Below are 26,903 nucleotides of genomic sequence, written 5' to 3'. Positions count from 1 at the left end.
TATCATCAAGAAAATGTTTATGAACGTAGAATGTACTGCAGAAGGGATGGTAATCATCATGTTCATGAGAGCTAAATTTTCTGTCACCATATGTAGGTTTGGTCAAAATATTGTCTATGAAAAGGTTAATAACTACTCATTGTTATAATTTCAAAATAAATTATTTGATTGTGCCGAATTGAGGTTTTCAATGTCATGCAAGAATCATTACAAATACATGTAATGTGAAATCAATGAAAATGATTTGAAAGACTACAAAAGTTCCATACTATGAAAATGCCTGATGTGTATTGAAATAAACAACTCATTTCATTCAAAGATATTGCATTATAGTAGATGGTACGATTCATAAAATCAAAGATTGCTCTCCTGTATGTATCAGTGTATTTGTTGTTTACTATCCCCATTGCAATTAACTTGCATTAATGATCCTAGTAATTGGGTTACCTATCTATGAGATTCTTTTATAGAATTCCTGAGTTGTTTTGAAATATTCTGTTGGAAAGCCTTGCCCTGGAATGGAGGTACTTTGAACATACAGCACACTCCATAGATATATTTATACAGTCTAACCTGTGTATAGTGGCCACCGAAGGAAAATGATAAAAGTGGCCACTACAGACAGGTGGCCACTATCGTCAGGTTGGCGGCCATCTTCGATTTAAAATGTATTGTACTGTGCAATCACTGCACTGGATATACACTGTGATTTTAATGACTTAAACCTTTTTTTTGGTATAGTCTATATTGTGTACACGCATTTATATTAATCCATCAAATACTTTATGTTGATTGCAATTTGCATATATAATTGTTATTTTATAGAAAAATTAATGTTTAGATGCAGGACCAGCAATTAAAGTACTGTTGGAGTCCAAAGATTCTGTGAAGCTGATTTTCAGTGGCCACTATAGAGGGTGTGATATTGACTAAGGAATGCAAAATGAGTGGCCACTGGCCACATTAGACAGGTGGCCATTATAAACAGAGTCTACAACACATTTCCTGTGGGGGGATTTGAATTGCCACTATAAGCAGGTGGCCACTATAGACAGGTGGCCACTAAGACAGGTTTGACTGTATAAATAAAGATAGAGACATATGAAACCCTGTGAGAATGAAAACCTTTTAAAGGTGGATCTAAATATAAAATATGAAAAGCTTGTGTAATCTGAGTAAAAACATGATGTAACAAAGACAAATGTAATATTATTTGCATCTAAAAAACTGAAATAAGGAATAAAGATATCATTCTTACTGTAAAGGCAGTAAAAACCACCTACAAGCCTTACATCTGGGGAGCGTTTCATCAATATTTTCATCCGACAAGTTGTCAGATCTGACATCTTTCCTTGATTCTGATTGGCTGAGAGGCACTGTTCCTATGGTAACTGTCGGATAAACTGGTACTTGTCGGATAAAATGTCCGACAAGTCCTTTCATGAAACACCCCCTGATATCATGAATACCCTGTGGTATTATGAAGATTATTTGTAATACGCACATACAAAATAGAGCAAGCTAGATTCAGATGGTTTGATGAGCATGTGTGTTAAAAGCATGTTCCTCATATTCACTGATTCAGACACAATTCTGATGTCAACATGCACTTGTCTATAATTCTATTTTAAAAAAAGAAGTCATATTTGTTAACAGGATAATTGGCAAGAGGTTTGATGAGATATGTCATTGCATATCCAATAAAATATTACAGAAACAAATAATATTGCAATATGGTGAGTTGATTTGCAAACAATTTGCACAAAAACAGCAAAGCGATACAAGTACTTGCAAAAAAGTGAGTTGATTATAATTCACAATGAAAAATAGAAGGGAGTATACTTACTAAATTGAATATTTTATCAGATATTTTATCAAAATGCAAGTTTGTAAGAATCAATCAATGAAAAAAAAAACAGAGGTTACAAGAAGATATGAGAAGTTATTTCAACTTGACTGCTACTCAACACAAAATGGCACTGTACTATTTGTTTAGTATTTTTCAAGTTAGAATGAATTCATGTACAAGCAGCATATTCAATCCATTATGGCATAGCTGTCAGAATATTTTTTTCTGTGTGTACTTTTGTTAAACATAAGTATTAAAAGCTGGTTCATGGTGTCTCCATGGTCTAGTAGGAAATTTATCATGGCAATACTTGACTGCTATTAAAATCAATTCCCAGTTTAAGTAGCAATATATTGATCTGAATCTGATTGAATGTCAAATCATGCATTGTGAATATCAAGACATTCTCAAGAATTATATTTCTGTGCAATGAAAAGTTAATCAGCATAGTACTAACCTCCTCTCCCATTCACTTAATTCCTTGCTGCCTTTACACCTAGTCAGTATGTTGTTGCCTATTAGACATTTACTTGACTATCTACCTGTAGTCTTAATTGGGTCAACATGATAGGTTGCGCTTTCTTTAATTTTTTATCAAACTCATACTATCATTCTCTTGCTATCCTTACTTTTAGCCAATGTCTATGCTACTTAGGTCAAACTGGATTCTGTGCTCATTGTTTGTTAGGTTCGAGGAGATGGTTAAGGACTTCTTTAAAACCAATCATTCTCTTGCTAAACTGCTATTCCAATCACCCCATCCTTGCTATCTTTACTCTTAGCAGATGATGATGATGCTAGTGATGTTTTACTTGATTTAGTGCTTGATATCTGCTTGGGTTGTGGTGGTGGCTTTCTATGTTTCTCATCGGCTAATGGTCCTGGGGGTAGACCTTTAGCTTTGACCATTGTCCGAATGAAATGACTGATCAGATGGGTCAGTTGAGATACCTACAATGAACAGTCAATATTAAACAATCACAATATATACATATATGTTCACTTTACAAATATAGGTGACTTCTTTACCTACTGATTTTCTCTTAATTGAATCATATGGTTAGTACAATATTGTATGTAGTATTACCATGGTTTTTTAAAACAAAATTCTGTACCATTAATATTTTAAAGGAAAATTACCTGTCAATGACTTCCTATTAAATACCTTACAATACTTACTTTGGGTACATAATACCATCTATTGGAAATGGATCAGCAATGTCAAAACATTATTGATTTAGATTTACATAAAATCAATGCTAACATTCATTATATAAAAGTAGAATTCAATGTCCAACTTCAATATATCTTATTCTAACAGTTTAGTTAAACTAAATGTGCTAATCTCCTGTTTTTATATCTGCAAATATGTCAAATAATCACCAGAATACATGTAACAAAATGATATTGTCAATGATTCTTTTCAAAAATTAAAACACAATAATCAACTCTATGCTTATCTTATGCAGGTCTCAGAAAGCATGTCTAAATTAAATGATGAGGGTCTTACTTCTTTTCAAATTAGCTTTTGAGAAGTATGTACTGACCTTTGCTTTTGTCATGTCAAACATCAGCTTATCTGTAGTGAAGTCAGAATCATCTTCTGTTTGTTTTCTTACTACCAGCATGAAGTCGTCACGACAACCACCAAACGTAACAATGGATGATAAGGGATACGAGATCTTATCCTCCTGCAATGAAAAAATGAGAGCAAAGTATGTGTTACAAGGTGGGTGTCCCCACTATTTCAGCTTTTACATGTATGTGTGATCTATTAAGCTGATAATGTTTGAAGAGTAATATAATTTAATATCTGATTACTGCTCAGAGGAAAAATGATATTCAGTAGTTATTTAGGAGGAAGCCTTGGAGACTCACAAAAATACCAATGGGAGACTTGCATAAAGGTAGCACTCTCATTTAACACTCATTGTTTCTCATTGTTTTCTTGTATAATTTCTGATTATCTGCATTGCTAATAAACTAAGTTATAGATGCTATAAATATGATTGTGGTTATGATCCTTTCAAACTTTCATCAACAGCCATTGTTTCGTAGCCAAGTTGGATTTACTGTTTAAATGGTTGAGGAAGTAAAATAGGGATCTACTGCTAGAAGAGAATTGTAAACAACTCTTGTGATGAGATACTCACAAGTGAATTGAACTCTAAGATACTGAGACCATTCTCACAGACAGTCAGCCAGACTCGTTCCTGTTTTCCATACTTGCACTGTAAACACATAGAAAGAATAATATCAGTCAGTATGAATAGATGAAAGGAGATTCATATACTCTGTATAGATGCTCATGCATGTAACAGATTAGCATGCACAAAGAACAAGATGCATATCCCTATCATACAGTCAAAGACCCTCTGACAATGAGGTTGATGACTTGATAACACTGCCATGTTTTGTGAATTGAGAGTGCAGCAGGAGAATGGTGGAGGTGAGGGTAAATACCCCCTTAGTTAAACCAGGATTTATACTTTATCAGGATAACCTCCTCAGTTACTAGATCCCTCCTATCAAAGCTTCTGAAGCAAGGTTACTTTAAAAGCTCCCTTGAATCCAAATTCCTTGTGACAGTTGTCCTATAGAGAAGCCTATTCTTTTTATAACAATCAAGGGATACCATAAAATGAAGACAAGAAATGAATACCTAAATCCATAATGCACATGCACAATGTCATTATATTTTGAATTAATTAATCTTTACCTGAAGTGCAACATGAGCACTAATCTGAGTTGACAAGATTCAATAATATATATAAAAAATACATGTGAATGAAATTAGAAAATTATATTAAACATTCCATTTACCAATTTATGCTTTTGACAATATTACATTCATAAGGCCAGATAATAAAACTATCCTCAAAACGGAAGAGAAATTGTACATTAATTGAAAAATTAAAAGAATTGTAATTCGTTCTCTAATTGTAGGCAGGATATTTTGAAAAATACCAATTCCTGAAATCATAAGAAATTGCTGATAGTTTAAAATTGAATTGCAAAGGATGGCAAATAATGTAATCTTATTCAATAAGACAACAATTTCTATATATTTCTATAGAGAACTTGTCTGAAAATAGAAATGAGGATTGTTATTTCATATTTTAATACTGATGAATCGCATATATATAGAACGACAAGTGCTTTCATGAGAAAAATTATCTACAGGGGCTATTATCTTCCAAAAGAAATTCTCACACTATCAAGTATCTTTATATTAATATCATTTGATAATCACAGGTATACATGACTGATCGACACACAAATTCCCAAAGAATAAACACAAATCTTGACCTCTTTAGAAGAAACAAATGATGACTGACTTAACCTGAATTTACATCGATGTATAAAACCTCTCCCGAGGCAGATCTTAAGTGGCTAGGTTTAATTTGTCATCCAATCCAGCCATTGAGCTCCATGCAAGTGTCCATTACCCATAATGCCTCAGAGCCATGATGCCATCCGATACCCCAATCAACCCCCCTCTACCCTACCTGTATACTTGGAAAACTGCCAAACGAGAGACTCACAGTGGCGGGTATGACGTACGCTCCAAAGTGTCTCCATTTCCTGAGGACTGTCACATAGATACGGATACACTCAGTCTGACTACGCCCTCTAAGTTCATTCCACTTCTCGTTTATCTTGTGTTTCAGCTTCCTGTGACATGAATGTAAAGGATGGTGATAATTCTCTAATTTGGTCATAGGAGTGTATAGGAGTGTTTAAAGGGCAGATCCAATGGGTAAACAATGTTCTTTTTCACAGTATATTTTGATGAGCAGAAAATCATCTACCTGTAGCCCCATAAACAGTAAGTTACATGTACCACACAAAAACAACACATGAAATTTAGAAGAAATCTAGAAAACTATATGGCTACAGAAAATTGTGTAACAGGATAACAAATATGCCATAGTCATATGCCCATGATCGATGTTTTTAGATAAGTCAAACCTGTGTTTATAGTGGCCACCTGTCTACAGTGGCCCCTGCCTTTAGTGACCCATGGAGGCAGATTGTGTGTATAAGAACCTGTCTATAGCACCCACCTGTCTACAAAGGTCACATTTTGCATTTCCCTTGGGTGGTCACTATAGATAGGTTTCATTGTAATATGCTTTCTTCAAATTTATTCAAGTTTTATCTTACCTTCTTTCATTTTCTGCAGCTGGTTGATACCTAATGGGATAGAACCTTTCCAGGACGGTTTCTAATGTTTGATTACTAGCTGAGCTGACAGAACCAGAGGAAGGTTCAGAAGATGAACTTAATTTACAATCACCTAAATCAACCTAGATACGGAGAAAAAGAGAGATAGAGAAATAATATCATAACTATTAGATTAAAAAAAAATCCTCTTGGAAATGACTTAGGACTTGTAGCATGTGAATAATATTTATTACAAAAATGCAATGTAATAGCATATACATACTTAAATGCATTTATGACCCCCAACAAAATCACTGCATAAAATTTAAAATAGCAACATACAAGCTATTTATCTTATAACATTCAGATTTTATTGTCATAAATAAACAAAGGCCTGGGATCTACATGTAGCAAATTAAATTTGTGAATTCACAGACAATCCCAGAAAGAAAAGGAGAAAAGAGAGAGAGAGGAAGGGGACAGCTTACCTGAGCCATTAATGATGCTAACTCCAATGCCATTTCTTTACTAATGGGAAACCTTCCAGCAACAAGGTCTGAATTAACTTGATATGCTAATAACAATCGTTCTCTATCTGTCTCACTGTGACTGCATTGTTTCTGGTATTCTCTGAAGAAGAAACAACAATAATGATACAAAGTGAATCTTTAAAATGGACAAGCAAAACGATTTGATGTAATTCGTCCACCTGGTTATAAATATGTAGAAATGAATATGTATGTTTCATTACAACTGCGATGTCTCTGACAAAGTACAAAGATTCTACAGAGAAGATATGTATGTCCTCTATGTATTTTTTCACATTATATCAGAGCTCAATATTTTGTTAGTAGCATTAATATCAATGGGTAATCAAAAATGAATGGTAATAATACTTAGTAGACCTTATTAGTTTAATGACCTTAATGGCATCATTAAAATGTAAATACTTCTTCAACATGGTTGAAATTCTTGCAAACATGTACTGCACCATGTTGTTTATATAACTCAAAATGTACTGAATAAAAAATAGCTTTAACTGGGAATTTCATTTCCAATTCTCAAACATGGATAAGATTTGACTGAAACATAGCTTGTGGTATCGTATGACAAATTATTCTTACTTATGTTTGTATGTAAGTCTGATGATCTTTGAGCCATCTTTCTTGCCTGCTTTGCATTCCTTGGAAGCTTGTTCCCACTTTGAGATGACATCACATATCTATTCAATAAGATGGAAACATAAATAAAATGAATTGACAAGGAGCAACATAAAACTAATTTAGCATGATTGTGTAAATAAAATAGTCCTCTATGATGACGAGATATCATAACATAATCACACATACAAGTCAACCCTGCATCCCCAAGATATTGGGATAAACGGGAAGGAATAGACTGAAAATACACATAATGCAAAGTTTCCTATACATTTAGTACAGACAGATTTACATTAAAATGTGGACACAAAGGTTGAAATGGCTCCCAGTAAATCTTTCACCCAAAATCAGGTGGTATCTATTCAAGCTTATATGAATGACAGAATAAAGTATTCAATTAATTAATTGTTGGAGAATAACTCATTACCTTGACATTTGTTTGTAAGCAATGCTGGATCTGTTTCCCAGATGGGTCATCAGAGAACAGAGCAAAACCTGATTCATCTTCTGATCTCATTCCACTGTGATGGTTCAGCTGACGTAAGAATTCCTTGATAGTCATTGAACTGTCAAAGCCTACAACCTGATCAAAAATAGACAATTCATAAATATTTCTGTTATATGACATATCAAATATACAACAGAGTTACAAAGAATGGTAAGATATGATACAAAGTAAGAAATAATGAAAATTAGCTTCCCCCATCTCCTGAAGCTGTCTGCAAGAAGAAGTGTAATTTTATATTTCAATGACCTGTGAGTCTTATTCCAAACTTTAGAAAGATATTCCTTTGCATATTTAGAACAAATGAAACAGCAAATTCATCACACCACATATTATTTAATAGTGTGACAGAAAACAACATCATACAACATGATAGACAAGACATTTTCTACCTACTTCTGTCTTCTGTTCTAATGATATTGAATTAATATTAATTTTAATAACACTTAATTCCAGTCTTGGACTCATTGAAAAAAAATCTTTATTCAAGAAACTTTCTCAAAGTAATTTGATTTGATTTACCACACCTGATAAGTATTATTAGCAAAGTGAACTGGAATGCTGATAGGTTTAGAGTGATAATATGGATGTCTCTGTACTATAGATAAGACCTCAAGCTTAGATGGTCTGGCCTCTCGTCTTCCATTCCTGTTAGTACGTTCTACTGATCTCTGACAGAATATGGCATATTTCCCAGCTTCAGTTCTGTTATGGAAGAATGAAAGAAAGATTGCTGTTATCCTTTATCCCAGTTATCAAAACTGTATCAAGATCAGTTATCTAAAAGTTAAAACATGATCCATTCCCCCTTGGAAAAAATAAAAAATAATTGATAAGCGTAAACTGCAATAAAATTCAAATAAATACAAAGCAATAAACAAATACATAAATTACAAATGAATGAATTATGCACATTAAAGCAAATGAATAAATAAATAATACATAATTGATAAAAGAGATTCACAAATTATTACATAAAATACATGAAATGATTGAATGCATACATACATAATTATCAAATTTAAAAGTTCATATGACTGGCTAGATCCACATAATTTCCCAAAGGAAATTTCTGACACTTTTCAAAGATAAAAAAATTGAAAAACTTTAAAGGACAAGTCCACCCCCAACAAATAGTTGATTTGAATAAAAAGATAAAAATCCAACAAGCATAACACTGAAAATTTCATCAAAATCGGATGTAAAACAAGAAAGTTAAAACATTTTCAATTTTAGTAAATAAAGAGGCTTTTATAGGAGGAAATCATAATTTGTAAACAAATTTTTGGCATTACTCCTATGTGTTTAAGATCGCATACTCGATCTGTGATGAAAATCATAAGTCAGAAAAAATTGGAACCATTTTACAAATTTTTTAGTTTCGCTTAATTTAACAAAACAGTTATATTCACATCCTGGTCGGTATCCAAATAACAGGACTGATGACATTACACACTCACTATTTCTTTTGTATTTTATTATTTGAAATATTCCAATTTCCTCTGTATTGTCCTGTGAATTTTTTTTATTCCTCCCTGAACATGTGTTATTACCATTGTTCTAACATTTTGATGTTCAGTCAAGTTGGTCCTTATTGTCATATCTGTAGGAATTGAAATATTATATAATTCTAACAATAAAAATCAAAAGAAATGGTGAGTGAGGGACATCATTGATTCTCACTGCATTTCACCGAGTTGTGCATATAATTGTTTTGTGAAAAATAAGCAAAACTTTTAAATGTCATAACTTTCTTATTTAACGTCCAATTATGATAAACTTTTCAGTGTAATGCTTGTTTGATTTCTCTCTATTGATTAAAATAAAAAATTTTCTGGGGAGGACTTGACCTTTAACAAATGCTGTTTGATACTTACTTTGAGTTAGCTAATCTTTGTAGATGTGTTTTGAGAAGCCACATAAACTGATGAGAAGGAAGAAAGAGCTGACATATCATTGCTAGTAGCTGCCATGCTTGACTGATCACATGATTACTGGATGAATTATCTCCTGTACTATCATCAGCACTCTAAAACAAAAACAAAAGAAATAAAAAGTAAGTTCTCAACTGTGCAAAAGCCAAATCAAAACCTCCACCATGCCAGATATCTATTAACTTTTAAAATCATCATCAGATTGTCACTCCTAAAGGTATAACTGAATAGCTTATTTTGATTATACTGGATCATTTAAGGTTATTGTGACAAGTCATGACCTCTAAGACCTTTGACCTTGTGACCCCAAATCACTCACATAGTGATACATGAACCAATTTTGAGGATGATTTGTGAATAGTTCCTTATTTACTGCAAGATAAATAGATAAATCCAATCATTTATCTTGCAGCTACCTACTGGAATGACCAAGAAATACAAAAATCCTAAGTATGGATTTTTACTAATTTAGTACACATCTATCTTTTAAGGCCACCGCACACCTTACGACCCGACTGGTCGGCGACTGGCTTGCGACTGAGAGAGGGGAGATGAATCGCAAGGCGGTCATTAAGCCTCGACACCGCACACCTTGCGATCCGATCTGCGACTCACGCATGCGCTTTTTGCTTTTTGGCATTGCAACTGAGAAAGTGCGCTTACTACTGCGTATGCGCGTTGTTTATCATAATACGCATCGTGCAACTCTGCTGTGTGATTGGCTGGAAGTCGGATTGAGCTTGCGATCCAGTCATAAGGATTCGACATGTCAAATCCTTCCGATTTTCCTTGCGACTTGTCTCTGACCGGTCTGCGACGCACAAGCTGACAAGAGCCGTGACGTCACATCTCCCCTCACTCAGTCGCAAGCCAGTCGCCGACCAGTCGGGTCGTAAGGTGTGCGGTGGCCTTTAAAGATCCTATATAACATGGTCTGTTAATTTTTTTCATTTATAATGAAGACATGTATGCATTAAACAAAGTAAAATATTCTCATCAACAACACTTTTTCCTTGAAAATTCAATGAATAGAATTATTCAGAATTATAATAAAAATGAAACCGAAACTTTTTTCATTGTTCAAATTAAGATAGTACACATCATATCCTACGTAAAATAAATGTGTATTAATCAATGATTAATAATTTCTTACCACTGCTTTTGTTAATGCTGGTCTGTGATTGGTTTGTTTAATCAGTTGACAGTACATTTCATTTTGAAGTTCGGTATGAGAAAGGCCAGTTTGCAATGCATTCTGGGCCAGGTTGACATGATAGTCCACAGCAGGCATGTCCACTGATGAACTAATGAATAAATTACATGCCTGGAAAAGAATGGAAACATTTACTTATGATTACCATTTTAAAATATACAATCACAAATTAATTTATAACCTGCCAAACTAGGAATATGACAGTTTCAAATAAGGTTTTGGAGCTCTAATATAGATTCTTTTTTTTTTTTCAAGAAGCCTGCAATGTAAAATCTGAATGTGTTTCTTTTATTTACTGGGCCCATCTCTCAGGTCTTCATAGTAAAATATGCTATTTTATTTATCGTTCCTGAATAAGCTAAATTGACTTCCAAATTAGATAATAAATTGGTCTATTTTTATCACATTTAGTTAACCACAATTAAACCATGACTTAAGACCTATCAAAGTTAAAATTCAACAGGAGTTTTGAATACAGGCAATTTAGCTGCAATATCTCTGGCATACCAGAAGTTAAAACTCATTCCAAATCTAAAGTATTTCTTTATTTTCCCACTACTTACCTTACTAAATTTGACAGCCTCTCTGCTAAGAGCATCAGATAGAAGTGTGGTGAGGGGGCGATCCCGACTCTCCTTTGAATATAACATGACAGGATGCTTCCAGAGTGGACTAGAGAGGGGGTTCTCACTGTTCATCAACTTCTTGATGATGTTTTCGAATTCCGTACCACCATCAGGTGAGTTGCTACCACTCCCACCGCTTGCAACCATAAGATGATACAACCAGGAATCCTAATACCAAAATAATAATAAACATGCAACATTTAAAACTTAATACAAATAATTCAAAGTGCTGGGAATCTCATTATTCTGGCTTTAGCACATGGTACATGAGCATTCAAGTAATTTCTTTCAATGTGGGGTACCTAGTTACTTCACCTTGGTGGAGAAAGGCAAATGTACATGAAGGCTTTGTTAAAAGAATGTTAATGCTTGTAGTTTAAACTCTGGAGACTTATCAACCAATTTACAAGACCTTTACCATTATCTTTCAGTTTCTAGATGGCATTAATGAATGATGCTCTATACTTATATCACTACTATTTACGCCAAGTAGAAATATAATGCCACGTAGATGATAATAATTAATTCAACAAGAACAAATTATCTTTACAAACAGAAAATAAAACTTGCATTTACAAAGTATGCTTACTTGAAATTAAGATTATCAATATGCAATACATAAATTTTTTTCCAAAAATAAGATAATGAAACCAATCACAGAATATATAATCGATAATGACACATACATGTAATGAACAATTAAGTTTCAATAATCCCTATATGTCTCCTTTCATCAACTGAGATTAATTTAAAATTATAATGCACCTGATAACAGATACCAAAAATACAAATGACTTTCATATACTTAGCCTATAATCATAATTTATAGAGTCACTAAGATATATGTAATATATGCTAATAATTAAAACCCTATCATTACATATCAAATAACCACAATAATTACATAATAAAACCACCACCATCACATGACAAAGTTGCAGATTTAAGATTCAGTTTTATTATAATATTACATATTATCATAAAAGCATTTGAATTAAAAAAAAAATGAATTCAAGTTCTGCCATTTCATGTTATAAGCCATTTCCATACACACTTGGGTTGCTTGATCCTATTCTATTCTGAACACACACACAAAAGTTATATTGATACATAATATCAACAAAATTCATGATTAATCAAAACAATAGGGAATTCCATGTCTGTACCAACAATGTTATTAAATTTCTTTACTATGAATAGTATATCTAAATAGCATTTTTTTTTACAGGATACCACTTGAAACCAATTCAATATGTTATTCCTTATTCATCTTGAAACATTCTTTATAGAATAAACTAGCATGGTACTTTGCAAATAATAAAGATGTAAACAAACCTTTTCTTCTTGTGATGAATAGTTGAGGAAGGTTGTACTTTGTTTATCTGGCTTACGAGAGATAATTGAGAGAGTAAACTTTGTTGGTTCTGTCTTCTCATCTCCTTCATCATCAGATACAGCTGATTGGTCAACCTCAGACACAGATGCTTCTCTCATATCTATTGACCCAAGGGGAGACTGAAATAAAAAAAATGCAGTGTATACTTGTAATGATAATCTGAGAAAATAACCAAGGAAGCAAATACATGTCAATAAGAAAGTATATAATACATATAAATCCCACAGAGATGAATTCATTTTGCATGTTAAATATATGTAAAGCTATATCAAATAAAGGGAATCTGGATTCTATACAAAGATAAATAGAGAGTGCAATCTTTATTACTTCCCAAATCTGTAAATCTTCAAGAATCAACATCAGGTATCCCCTGATTATTTCTGAAATTGTAAGATGTGATATTTTCTTCAATAAGTGCAGTTGACTTATTTTTTATTCTTTAATGATAATTGCAAAAGATGAACATTGTTTGACCTCTTTTCAACCTCAACTGCTTTTGTAGAGAGTTCATGACTTGAGAGAAATGTAACTTACTATCCTTCAAGAAATGAACACCTTTGATCCAACATTCCAAGTAAACAACAGTGTTCATTAGAGGTACCATGTTTACATGTGATCGGCTTTTGGTTCAGAACCGCGAGCCGATGCAGAAACGGCTTTTGGGTTTATCTTGCACCGCGTTTACACGCTGCATCGGCTCGCGGTGCAGAATTGGCTCGCGTGGCAAAAACCTCAAATGATCCGCCACCAACAATATACATCATATTAAAGACAACGCTGGATCCGTGCGCATCGAACTACGTCATAATGGTAAAGTAAATGAAATGCGCGCCAATTGCCAATGCAGAATCGGCTTTCTGTTTACACGCAACAAAAAAGCCGATTCTGCATCGGCTCGCGGATGCAGCGTGTAAACACGGTAAATATGACACCTGTTTCATTATTGTATATTTCACTAAAACATGTCATAATGGGATGAAATCTACAAATCAGAAATTTACAAACTAGTAAATGATTGCCAATTATCATTCTCATGTCAGTCAGTGTTAAATACAAGTCATATCAATATTTTGAAGATACTATTTCAAAGTAAAGACTCACTAATGGTACTAATGACACTTAAAGTTAAAGCAATAATTCATAATCAATTATAAAATCAAATGAAGATAAAGATGACATCAATAAAATGTCCTCTTGTGAGATAGCTTGATAACTTAAGGTTTAATATATATATTTCACAAGAATTGTGTAAGAAAATATTAAAATGAAGAAAAAAAATCGGCACTAGGATATGAAATATGTCTCTCAATATTCAATATGAAATAATAGGCCTACTTCCTATAAACAATTAATAATTTACCTTATCTTTGTCTGATTTGAAGTACTTGAGGTTCCTATCAGCAAGAACAAACCAACACCTCTTAGAGTTTCCTAATTTGACCTTTGTGACCCAGCCTTGCATAGTAACACCTTGAGGCAAAGCTAAGGGTAACTCACTTGGTTTCCTGTATTTTTCCAACACTCTCTCAATTACTGCAAAGATATACAAACAATATTACAGCTCAAACAAAAGCAATGAGAGATTCTACAAACATAGTCTGCACATGAGGAAATCTCTTAAAAGAGATAGAACTTAACTTATAAAGCAGGGTTTAAGGTGTCAACATTCAAGAAAATGAAATTACAATAATACAATTTTGATGAATGGAAGGTAGTATTTACAATAATAAAGTTTAGATTTTATAATTCATGTCAAAGCAAAAAATCTGAAGGAATATATCTAAAAATAGTCTTTTTCGATGGAGGAAAAGGGGGTGTGTTGACTTATTCAGAGGAGGAATATCAGTCCTTACAAAACAATCATTAGTATTGCAGACTGATTCCTAACTTGAAAATACAGGAATAAATATTTTAAAGAATATTAAAATAATTTGGCATGATACTAGAAATTACAGTTTGCTCCTTAATTGTAGTGAAATTGTATTTCTCATGTTCACATATGTCAAGCAAAATTTGATGACATATAAACTTTAAAATGTTTGCACTATCAGTCAAAGAAATAATATAGCATTCAAATCAAATCCCAGGCAGACACCAGTTTATCACACCTTCGCAATGACATACAAAAAATCTCCCCTTCAAATAAAAAAACAAAACCACCATACATTACAATGACATGTTTGCACATGGATTATGTATCAATTTTGCCAACCTAGCAGTCTTTCTCAAGATCAAAATAAAAACACTACATTAACGAGAACTCACATTTAATCCATTCCTCCATGACAGCCGGTGATTCTGCAGTAAGGTAGTAAGTCCTCTTAGATGTTGCTAGCTCAAACGTCTGTAGACCCTCAGAGGGTGCTATCTTACAGAACTTGTCAAGAGGAACCTGGCCCCGGGGTTTCCTTGAAGTGTCATTCTATTAATTAATTGTCCATTAAAATTTATTAATTCATGAGGCCACTGAAATGCCAAGGTGCACTTCCTTGATTACAGAATAACAAGACATAATTGTACATTTTCTTTCCTTCCATTTAATTTAATGGACATGGTATCACTAAAACGCAAGTAAAGCTAGTGTGCTTGAATGATACTTCTAGAAAAATGCTCAGCAATGCCACTCTAACAAGCAAGGTTTACATGAAACATTCAAAGAAAAATTGTTATTATTCCCCCTCTAGATCAATTCAGTAAGCAGATAAGTTAGATATCATATCAAACTTTAACTATACTTTCGAGCTAGGAGGGTATCTCTCATAATTTGTCTACCAAACAAAGGACGTACTGTATAGACTCTGATGATATTGAAAGAATCATACACTTACTGGTGATTTGTAATAGAGCAGCTCAGACTGTCCAACTTTGAGAACAAACCATCGTCTCTTCCAAGTCTTCACCCGACCACCTAGTTTAGTCAACCAACCAGCCTTCTCTAAGGGCTCCTGCAGAGAGCAACAATAAAAATTTACATTAAATAAAAGACAGTGCTGCATTACAATGACATAGTTTCTGAACTTTCCCCCCTTTCTATTACATTCATCAAAGCAAATTAGTATCTCAATGTGACTCAGAAAAACAATCAAATTCAGAGGATATGAAAGAGGAAATGGTTTTCACTGGACAAGCTACTAAAATTACGTCTAAGTCTTGGTTAACTAATAACAATCATATACTGGGGAAGATTGTTTTTCGCATTTACCAACAATCACCCCTCCCCCGTAGCACCATCCCTAGGAAGATCTAACAATACTAAATGTGGAGCTACTTCTTCATTAAGAGCAAGAATCACAATGATTAAAATATGTTACGCTGTAAATACACTCACTATGAATGAATGCCTAATAAGTATTGGACAACAACAAACAAACTACACATTTACGCATTCTATAAAATAAAAGATAGCAAAGTGTAACCTACACAATATGGGTCTAAATAGGTTGAAAGTGTTTGGTTAAGACTGCCATTTTCGGGGTAGAATGTGAATTACAGGCATAAGGATTAAAATCTTAACTTTGTGAGCATTAAACACAATGGGTACGGAAGATGGGATTTGAACAACAATATCATAAAGAAATACCTTGTCTGACTTATCAAGGGAATCTGAACTTGACTTTGAAGCTTTGTCTAGACTACATGTCTTGAGAAGCTTAGCTTTAGGTTCTGGTTCATCAGAGCTGTTTCCATCATGTGACCTTATAGCATCAGGCGGTATAGAATAATCAGCATCAGAAGCTGAAGATTGGGTTGAAACACCTAGATAAAGAGAATAATACAATAGAGAGGTTAAGCCCAGTCAACCAATTACTTGTTCTTATGTTGCTTAATAAAATGGATGGCCAATCAGTTTTTACTGGCTATGCTGCATATAATACCAGTATTTCATATTGGGCTTATTGGCTATCCGAGTTATGGTAGGTTATGTGTAGTGCAGGAGCAAACGCTGAAATCAAATTGAAAACTATCCAACATCATGAGCATGACATTCAAGGGGGAAAAATGATGTTGAAACACCTAGACAGAGGTAGGGACAGATTGGAAACATAAGTTTCTCCTCTGATAATATGGATGTCCAACAAGATTTTACTGGCTTTCCTGCTTTTTCATTTCACTTTTCAGATCCCCAATGTCAGTACTGAAGGAAGATTAAAAAAGAAAAGATGCTGACATTGATTTAGGAAGAAAGACACAGTCAAAATTAGCTTATGGGGTACCCTTGCTTGCACCCTCAATATTTAGCCAACCAAACTGTCAGGTTATTAAAATGAACCTCTTATATGCCCTGTCCCTCTGTCATATTCTATCAGGGGTTTGTCACATGAGCAGTTATTATGACTGAATCACATTTCAAATGTGACCAAGAAAAGTGTAGTGTCCTTTCAGATTTGACAGAAATCTTCCTTCCCACAATATAGTGTGTAAGAAAAATATCAATACTGCATCAGGATTTTATCTGGAGTACATTACATGCAGTGAAAGTAATCTAAAGCTTTTCCTGAAAACTCTCAGGAATGTAATGACTGGATTTCCTGGTTATTACTGTTATCTGTGTTTTCTTATGATCATTTGCAGGGTCTTTTATGACTTATGAATGAATTTCAATAACCAGGCTTTCACTTTCAATATCTAACACTTAATAACTCTATATAGCATTTACAATTTTGACTAATTAGGCCCTACCATACAAAAGTATTATGTACTTGGTAAATAATGCAGATAATTCTTAAACGTTTCAATTAGGATGACATGTTATTTCATCATGCATTTAAATTTCCTAGCTCCTGTGTAGAGTTTAAAGAATAATTTAAATTGTTTATCTAACTACAGGTGGCCAAAAGTTATACGATTCCCAAACAGTAGATATTTGTCAGCATTTTTGTACATAAATCTATCAAACACTGCAAAGTTATGATAATTACAATTGTTTTCTTGACATAACAAGACAATACCAGGGCCTGTCTAACCAAAATAGTTGTGATGGATTCAAATCAAACTAAAAATTGGAATTGATTTTAATTCACATCATTCAATTACACAGTTTGAGATCATTCTCAGGTTGAGATAGATTCAAATCTATTGCAACTTTTTGTAAGAAAGACCCCTGAGACAACCTCAAGAACTTAAGAACATAAATATACAGTTGTCATATCTAACTTCCATCACACCACTGATCAAAACCATGGTTCAACTTTTGTGCATGTTTGTGATACAGTGGTGCCGTATTTCAAATTAGACAAAATTTTGGAGGAGTAAGCTATTGTAAAGACGCAGAGTGTTTGCCCCTTTAATCTTTTTTCTGCTCAGAATGTTCAGGCATGACTTTTTAATTGCAGGCATTGGACCTACAGTTGTTATTTGCAACTCTCTTCTAAGTCTGACCAGCAAATTTTTGTATTTTTGTGGAGCGTTGTGGCCCAGTGGATTAGTCTTCGGACTTTGCAACAGAGGGTTGTGGGTTCGAATCCCAGCCATGGCGTAATTTCCTTCGGCAAGAAATTTATCCACATTGTGCTGCACTCGACCCAGGTGAGGTAAATGGGTACCCGGCAGGATTAATTCCTTGAATGCTTGAGCGCCTAGGCAGCCCAGCTAAAGCCGGGGTAATAATAGCAGGGCCCGCTGGGAGAACAGTTTTTGGAACTGAAGCGGCTACCCTGGGTAAATATACCGCTATTATTATTATTATTATTATTTCCTCAACTACAAAAGACCAATTTAATGAATGATGAGGGAAAATTAACAGCTTTACCACTAGGATCTTGGTAGCTCATTTTCACAGCCTACTTGCATGAATCAGTAAAAGACTGATATATCACCTACCTCTCTTCTGACCAGCTGAAGGTAGGGTAGAAGATGATCCTGCTGCCATCTTCTTCTTAGGACTACCCATTGAGGAGGAAGATGTGAGCTTGAGACTTCCACCGGTTACTTTACTTGACTTGAGGAACTTGAGAGATCCATGGGGACTAGAGTGAGAGGCAGGAGGAGGGGGTGGCTTGGAGCTTGATTCATCATCAGAGGAGTCAGAGGATTCGCCCGTGAAAGGTGTGGAGCGGATCAGAGTCAAACGCTGTGTGAAAAATTGAAATAAACAATCCAATCACTATAAAATATACAGAGAAATTGTACATATCCAGATACAGCAAGAATCACATCCTTATTACAAGTTCCCATAATATATAAGAATAAATCTTTTACCATTATCAATACCATCATTTTGAGGGAATACCAAACTTTTTAAAAGCATAATGAGAGAATTACGGGTTTAAATCAGTGGGAGAACATAGTATACAGATATACCATGATGGTCAGGGGTCTGGCTAAAAAAAATTGAAGGAACATGAAATACTACTTGAGTGTTTATTCAAACTATTCATTTCTTCTTGTGTACACTTTAAATGTAAAAATCCTAAAACAAGGGACATATAAAGAAGTAAATGAAATAAATGCAGATATGAAAGACATTGAGTGAAATAGATTTTCATCATACATGTACAGAAAAATAACCAATATATTATTAACTTTACTCATGTTGCAAAGATTTACTGTCATCTTTGACATTTTAATTTCTTTACTTCCTGAACATCTTGAACACATGAAACAATCCTTCAAACCTAATTAGGTGTAAGATTGAAGGAATGTGCTAATAACTTCCCCTCAGTTCCACTTTGACAGATAGAACGAAGTGGTTCCTTCACTCAGTTTCTGAGTCATATCATGTTAAACTTAACATAGTTGTGAAGACTCTTCTATTATCAGCATATAGGGGTTGACTTTCTTGAGGATTTAACTTGTCTCATGAAATATTCAAACTCATCAGGCCAAGGAATTTGCAGTTCTATATGATTTATGTGAGCATTATATGGAGCCCACAAAAAACCACAATCTGGGGGAAAGAAAGGAAACTAACCTTACTAATTTCAGAGGAGTGGAAGAAAAGGAAGAAACCGTGGGGTACATAAGGACATAGATAATTACAGACTATTTTGACAATTATTGAGATATAGATGCTATGTCAATAGGATGAAGGGGCACATATTGCACAAATGGGTAAAAGAGGGACATAAAGGTTAAGTAAAACTGACAAAATGTTAAGATATGAGAGGAATACCTGTATTAGGAAAAGTACTCTAAGAGAACACTAGTGGCAGTGTAAAAATATCAGAGAGATTAAGCTAGAAAATACTGGCCAACACAATCTACATCTGCATGCATGACAATTTCTTGAGATTTTTGGTGTGTCTAGGGAGAATGAGACCAACCTCTCACACAGGCTGCTATAAAGAATTCAGAATTTGAAGAAGGGATCATTGCCCATGTACATTGTCATTTTAGTTATGTCCCATTCACTTGTATACAACCTTTGTGTATTTTGGCCAACTACTCATTTGAATATCATCACTGAGTTACAATGAGCCCAACTATTTTACGAGCAGCGGGCCAAAAGAAGACATACATGGGGTAAACTAGTGTCTTTCATCCCCTTTTAATGATATCTTACCCCTCTTAAAGTTGTGTACACTGGAACATCCACATCTCTAAAGAGGCTGTTTGTACTTGATCCTTCTTCCACAAGACATACTGGTACAGGAGTAACTGAAAAAAAAACATCAAATATATATTTTGAGTTTTCATATTTAATAATATTCGTATCTTGACTATACATCTTTAAATACATGGGTTTCCCCATCCACCCTTTAAGAATTGAAATGCTAGGATTTGAATGATCTTAGAAGTAATCTGTTTACATCCTAAAAAGAATAGCCTCTGTATTTAATAAGAGACGACAGCTTTGTTACATAACGTTATACCATGCCTCAAAAGGAGACGTGACTGTATGACGCAAAAAGCACAATTCTACTTTATACACAAAATTAGAAAAAAAATCCACAAAGATCTGACAAAAGTTATTCTGTGGCAAGGTCACCATTTAATGCCTGTGAAAGGAATTAGCACATCGACCCTTAAGAAAACCCCTCAGCAAATTAGGAAGGAGTAGCATGCCCTATTATATGGATAACAAAGCACAGTCTACTTACCTACTGAAGAATCTATAACAGGTGCGACACTTGGAGACATTTTGAGACCATTTTCAGCCAAAGCATAAATTCTGGTTTCCTGTAATTTGTTCCAAAAGAAGAACAAAGGGAAAATATTAATTTCTTTGAAAGTTTGAACCACTTATTAGATACTGCTTAAGTAGTCTGGAGGCACAAATTCCTATGGGCAGTCTTATATCAACAAGAGGAGATTGAAATAAATCTAGCAAAGGTTCTAACTCTGCTGTGTTAAATCAGGTTTGGACAAGCAACAATATAAAGTCCCTATATCTTTCTGAGAGTTTCAAGAGAAAACGATTCAAGACTGCTAAAGCATATTCTAACAGACTAGAGTTTGAACCTGCAAACTACAGATCATAAGAATATCAATTACTGTAAATGTCTCAAGATTCAATTTAAGAAGCACATCTCATTGATACCAAATCAAGTATGAATAATGTTAGAAATTGTTAATGAAATTGCTGGTTTCACAAAATATCAGTACATATTGTGATTAAACCTCAAAACCCAGACCTACTGCCAAAGGTCTGATTGATAAGACCTACAATATTACCTCTCTTCAGTTAAAACAGCCCCAATGTATCTGTTAACTGCAGTATAAAAGAAGTGCATTATGATACCTGTGTAGAAAAGATGCACATTTCTCAGATGCATTTTTCAAACTCAATGAAATGTTCAGTGAGAGAAGGGGTTTTGCTGTGTGTAACACATTATCTTCCTTCACTGATATCTAAGCAACACTCTTTAGACATGGTAATAGTGTGTAAGCTTGATTGAAAAGGAATACAGGGATTGGAACCAGGTTCTATACAAACCCTATTCTTGAAAAAATGTCTGACATATTTTAACTAACCCATGACGGTGCTTTCCTTTCTGGCGGTGGTGGAGGTTTACCAGAGTCAACAGACTCCCGACTTCCAGCATTATCTGCGGATTCTTCCATCAACAACGAATCATCGTCCGGAGGCTCATCATAGTCCAGGTCAAAGGCTGGATCAAAAGCAGGGCTACTCTTCTCATCCCCGCCCCCTTCATACCCACAAACATCAGGTAGTGCCTCTACAGCATCATTCGCACGAAGGTTGTCAAAGTGATCGTGAACATTCCTGAGACTTTGATAACCTTCTTCTGATGATGGTAGCTCTGGTACCTCAAGGATGTCTTGACTACCTTCCATTAAAACCCCATTTTGCATCTTTTTCATCTGAACCTTCTTCAAGCTCTGGTAGCTGTCATCCTGACCAGACTGTTGGCTCAGGGAACGTGTCCTCAACAACTCTGCATAGTCACTGCTGCGAGCATATCCACCCTCTAAGAAGACATCATCATCAAAACCTTCTAAGGTGGAGTCAAATTCTAGATTATGGACAGCATTGGAGACTGTTCTTTCAAAGGTGGGAAGGGATATATCAAGGGTTTCACCGTTATTTAGCTCCATGATGGGAAAATGCTTAGGCTTGACTGAATTCTGAAGCATCTCGGCGGTTGCACTGACAGAGTCAGCAATAAGTGATAGAGCAGATGGAATGACTTCATCATCATTCCTTGATGATTTGCGACGTGGTGGCTTTGTTCTCGTGTTTGTTTTGTCCTGTGCTTTGATCAAGCATTGTGCAAGGTTTGCTCCATCTTCTCCAACAGGTGTGGACGGTGTTGGAGGAGGGGCAAGTGTGGCTAGGGGTATATCAGGTGACAGTCCACCACTTGACGTTGATAACAAAGACATGGAGTGATCAAGGTCTGCACTGTCAATCAGGTTGTCTTCCTCCGACCCTGACATTTCACTTCCTGGGGTCAGAGCTTGTCCATTGTTTGAATTGGATTCATTCCGGTTTGTCCTCCAGTCTTTCTTAGTACCATCTTCCGCGTGATTGATCACTGGACCAACGGCAAAAAGAGGCTCTTCTTCAACATTGTCATTTATCTCAGAAGTCACTTCCTGTCTGTGGTGGATATCATTTCCATTCAGTTCTGTTTCCGTGGTGACTGCTATAAGATGGTCTCTGATGCTTGATGAGGTGGGTCTGGCTGGTATAAGAGGTGGATCTTCTGAAAGGGTGGAATCTGGTCTAACATCTAACACATCATCTGATCCATTGGAACGCCCTGAAGTGTCCGCATGATATTGACCATTCTCTTGATCTGGGCAAGTGAAACAGAAACCATAAGAATAATTTGGGACATTAAAAAAAATATATTGCTATAAAATATCTTAGTAATCACAGGGTATGATGTAATTTAATCAATTTATACAGTGATAAAGGCATAACATCTATCAAAAAAACTCTAACTATACATATTTCTAATGATTGTTATTCTACAGCTAGTTCTTCATTTGAACTACATCAATATCTTACTAGGGCTCTAGTGACAAATGGATTATACATATACCGAAATTCCTAAACAAACCAAGTTTTCTCTCTCTCCATCATGAACATATAAAAATACTATACTAGAGGCATACAGAATTGTAAGAGAAGACACATTCAATCCTTTGATTTGTATTGAAATGACATTTGCCATCCTCCCCTTCCTATCACTCATTGTCTTCATGTCTAGTTTAATACTGTTGAAAAGAAAATCAATTCAGTATTCAACAATGCACCTGCTCTGGTGAGAGGATACAATATGAATTTAATTCTGTGATATTTCATACACCTTGTCTTGTTGAAATTATTTCATTGCCTGATGATTGTTTGCCTACACATATGAATGATATCAGTAAACTTCTGTTAGCTACTTCTCAATTTGAAAAAAAAAAGATAATACTCAACAAGAGAAAATATATCCCTTGGGAAAAACGTATGAATATCAAAGCACAACAGATTTATTGTCATATTAGAATAAAGTAACTTAATAACAATAGCTTACTTTTTAGTCTGAGTTGTAGTTTTCTGATTGTGTCATTTGCATCTTCATTTAGAATAACCAATCTTTTGTTCTCTTCTTCAAGCTGAAATGAAAATACAAAATAAAATGCTTGAAACAATATAGTATTACTATGGCATTAAATTAAATAACATAATTGTTCTAATTGTAGTTGATGTGCGTGGTAGACTACACAAAATGTAGCACACATTTCACTTGAATGGCAAGACAATTAAACCACAATAATATCAAGATCAACCACACTTAAAGGTGGCATACCACAGAGGTGCAAAATTTTGCTAAGATTTGTCTAGATTTTAAGTTCTTGCTTTTTCTTTAGGCATATTCTGCTAATAGTAGAGCGGATTAGCTGAACAATTGTGCAAATTATGACTAAAGCATGAAACTTTCACAAGTATTAGTATATGACGTAAGATTTATTTTAAAGATGGGAGGTAAATTTATAAATGCCATTTTCGGCCGTTGCCATGGCAACGGATTAATTTCTCCAAAATAACATGCATTCCCATGTAAATGGTAAATAAACATGGTATAGATGACCAAAATAATAATTTCAGGCTCCCAATTGAATACATATGATATTTAGAAATATTCAAGATCATCAAGATAGTTCCAATTGGTCTGTTGTCATGGCAACGGCTTGTTTTTCCCCAGCAAAGTAAAAAAATTGATAAAAAAACGTTGTAGAATATGATTTATCTTTAATTTCCCCTAACTTTACAGTGCTTATCGGAGATATTTTGGTTGCTAAATGTGTAAACTACATCTTAAGCCATTGCCATGGCAACCAAATAACATCTAATTTACAAAAATAACATGGTTGACAAGACAATGGACAGGTAGAAAATGCAAGTGGAATTAACTTAATATGTATGCTTAAGTTTTGACTCCTCTCATTTGAACAAAAAATACAGAAAGTGTTCTGCAGGAGTTCTTTATAAAGATAAAAAATCATGTTGCCTTGGTAAAGCTTGAATTAAATTAAAAAAGAAACAATTTTGCAAAGGGCCCGTTGCCATGGCAACAGCTTATTTCCCTCTTGAAAGGTAAAAATATTGATAAAAATGTAGAATACATGTACGATATATGATCATCATTCCATTTTCCCTAATTTTAAGGTACTAATCGAGATATGTTTGTGACTAAATGAAAATGAAATGAGCTATGTCCATTTATATATCAACAGCCATTTAAAACTCCATTTTTGGAAGCCGTCTTAGGGTTTTGGACACGTCAGACCACTGGCTGTCCTTGTAACTAGTCCCAATGTACTACTTCACCCTGAAAACCATTGAATAGAAACCAAATTAAGCCACTAAATTAGATGTTATTTGGTTGTCATGGCATTGATGGCAATGGCCTAAGTTATTTGTACATCGACAGCAAACATATGATGATCATACCGTACATGTATTCTACATTTTTATCAATATTTTTACCTTTCTAGAGAGAAATAAGCTGTTGTCATGGCAACAGGCCCTTTGTAAAATTGTTCCTTTTTAAATTTAATTCAAGCATAACCAAGGGAACATAATTTTTTATCTTTATAAAGAACTCCTGCAGAACACTTTTTGTATATTTTGTTCAAATGAGGGGGTCAAAACTTAAGCATACAGATTAAAGTCAGTTCCAATTGTATTTTCCACCTGTCCATTGTCTTGTCAACCATGTTATTTTTGTAAACTAGATTATATTTGGTTGCCATGGCAATGGCTTGAGATGTAATTTACACATTTAGCAACCAAAATATCTTTGTTAAGCACTGTAAAATTAGGGGAAATTAAAGATAAATCATATTCTACAAGGTTTTTCTAACAAAAATTTCTATTTTTCTGGGGAAAAACAAGCCGTTGCCATGGCAACGGACCAATTGGAACTATCTTGATGATCTTGAATATTTCTAAATTTCATATGTATTCAATCGGGAGCCTGAAAATTATCATTTTGGTAATCTATATCATGTTTATTTACCATTTACATGGGAATGTATGTTGTTTTGGAGAAATTAATCCGTTGCCATGGCAACGGCCGAAAATGGCATTTAAAAATTTACCTCCCATCTTTAAAATAAATCTTACGGCATATACTAATACTTGTTTCATGCTTTAGTCAAAATTTGCACAATTGTTGTGATTTTTGGAGCTAATCCGCTCTACTATAACAGAGATGTCCTCTAAATAAAAGAACATTGATCATAATTTCTTCATTGATACAAGCTTTATTACCCCTTCTCCTGAATAAATAAAAATTAATGCATAAAATATTGAATAAACTTAAAAACTGTAAAATAAAAAAGATAATTAATGTATCAATCTAAATTTCTTTTTAAAAATGTAATTACTCTCTAGGTGAGCATCAGGTGTTTGTAGATTAAATACTAAAGTTGGAGCCCCCTTTTCATCAACCATTATCAAGTTCACACAACCACTAGCTAAAAATAAATAAGCATTTGATTAGTATAGTGACTAGTGAGCTTATTGAATTACCTTTTGTGACCTGGAGGCCTAGGAAATCATATTCAGGGGGGCTGATGATTATAAAACACTTCCCAAATAATTAACTAAAGTCCTTTGGTAAAAGTGAACCTGTCATTTGGTTTGATCACTGCAATACATCACACAATACAACAAGTGAATACAATTTGATTTGATCATATTATTTTTAGTTTATAAGTGTAAAATCATTTTTCTTGTCATTTTCTTGTCAGCAATTGCAACTATTTTGTTAACTAAATATTGATATTGTATGCTGGTTTCAAACATCTGACAGAAGAAAGACTAAACTGAAAACATGAGTGTTATTGAATTCATTACCTCTCCTACAGTTGCAGCAACCCATTTCTTGATCTTGGTCACTTTGCTCTCAACTACAAGGCTCTCCTGGGCTCTCAAGTCTTGCTGTAAATATAAAGAAAAAAAAGAAAAACAATATATCATTAAAAGATATGAAATGTGATCAAAAGCCCAGAAACACGGACAAAGACAATGGTAGTGAGGGATTCATAGAAGTTTTTGCATCTCAATATATGTACCTGTGAAACTGTTTAAGTGCAGCTACTTTTCTTAATTCCCATGACAGGGCCAACCCAGCTCTTGTAGATTCCT

General features: G+C 34.3%; 1 protein-coding gene across 1 annotated transcript; it reads right to left on the bottom strand.

Moving 5' to 3' along the window:
- Positions 1–1,288: 1,288 nt before the first annotated feature.
- LOC129265593 (pleckstrin homology domain-containing family H member 2-like) lies at positions 1,289–26,694 on the bottom strand. The gene is made up of 23 exons (XM_064101723.1): positions 26,613–26,694; positions 23,782–23,863; positions 21,764–23,052; positions 20,890–20,968; positions 20,352–20,446; positions 18,671–18,920; positions 16,431–16,606; positions 15,679–15,795; positions 15,116–15,272; positions 14,211–14,383; positions 12,790–12,969; positions 11,392–11,622; positions 10,769–10,939; positions 9,559–9,710; positions 8,209–8,386; positions 7,604–7,759; positions 7,141–7,238; positions 6,505–6,646; positions 6,017–6,159; positions 5,395–5,524; positions 4,003–4,080; positions 3,397–3,540; positions 1,289–2,800 (listed from the first exon to the last, which is right to left on the bottom strand). The coding sequence occupies exons 3-23, from the start codon at positions 22,688–22,690 to the stop codon at positions 2,585–2,587; spliced, it is 3,993 nt and encodes a 1,330-aa protein (XP_063957793.1). The 5' UTR covers positions 22,691–23,052; positions 23,782–23,863; positions 26,613–26,694; the 3' UTR covers positions 1,289–2,584.
- Between the last annotated feature and the right edge of the window lie 209 nt (positions 26,695–26,903).

The sequence above is a fragment of the Lytechinus pictus genome, chromosome 7, assembly GCF_037042905.1.
Source record: "Lytechinus pictus isolate F3 Inbred chromosome 7, Lp3.0, whole genome shotgun sequence".
Taxonomy (NCBI): Eukaryota; Metazoa; Echinodermata; class Echinoidea; order Temnopleuroida; family Toxopneustidae; genus Lytechinus; species Lytechinus pictus.
The sequence above is the reverse complement of the archived record's forward strand: the minus strand, read 5'-3'. Positions and strand labels throughout refer to the sequence as shown.

Coding starts and splice junctions, on each gene's coding strand:
- LOC129265593 (XM_064101723.1), bottom strand. CDS start 22,690: ATGTCAGGGTCGGAGGAAGACAACCTGATTGACAGTGCAGACCTTGAT. Junction 6,647..7,140: donor AGACTTACATACAAACATAA/GTAAGAATAATT, acceptor TTTCTTCTTCAG/AGAATACCAGAAACAATGCA. Junction 2,801..3,396: donor TTGACATGACAAAAGCAAAG/GTCAGTACATAC, acceptor TGTTCATTGTAG/GTATCTCAACTGACCCATCT.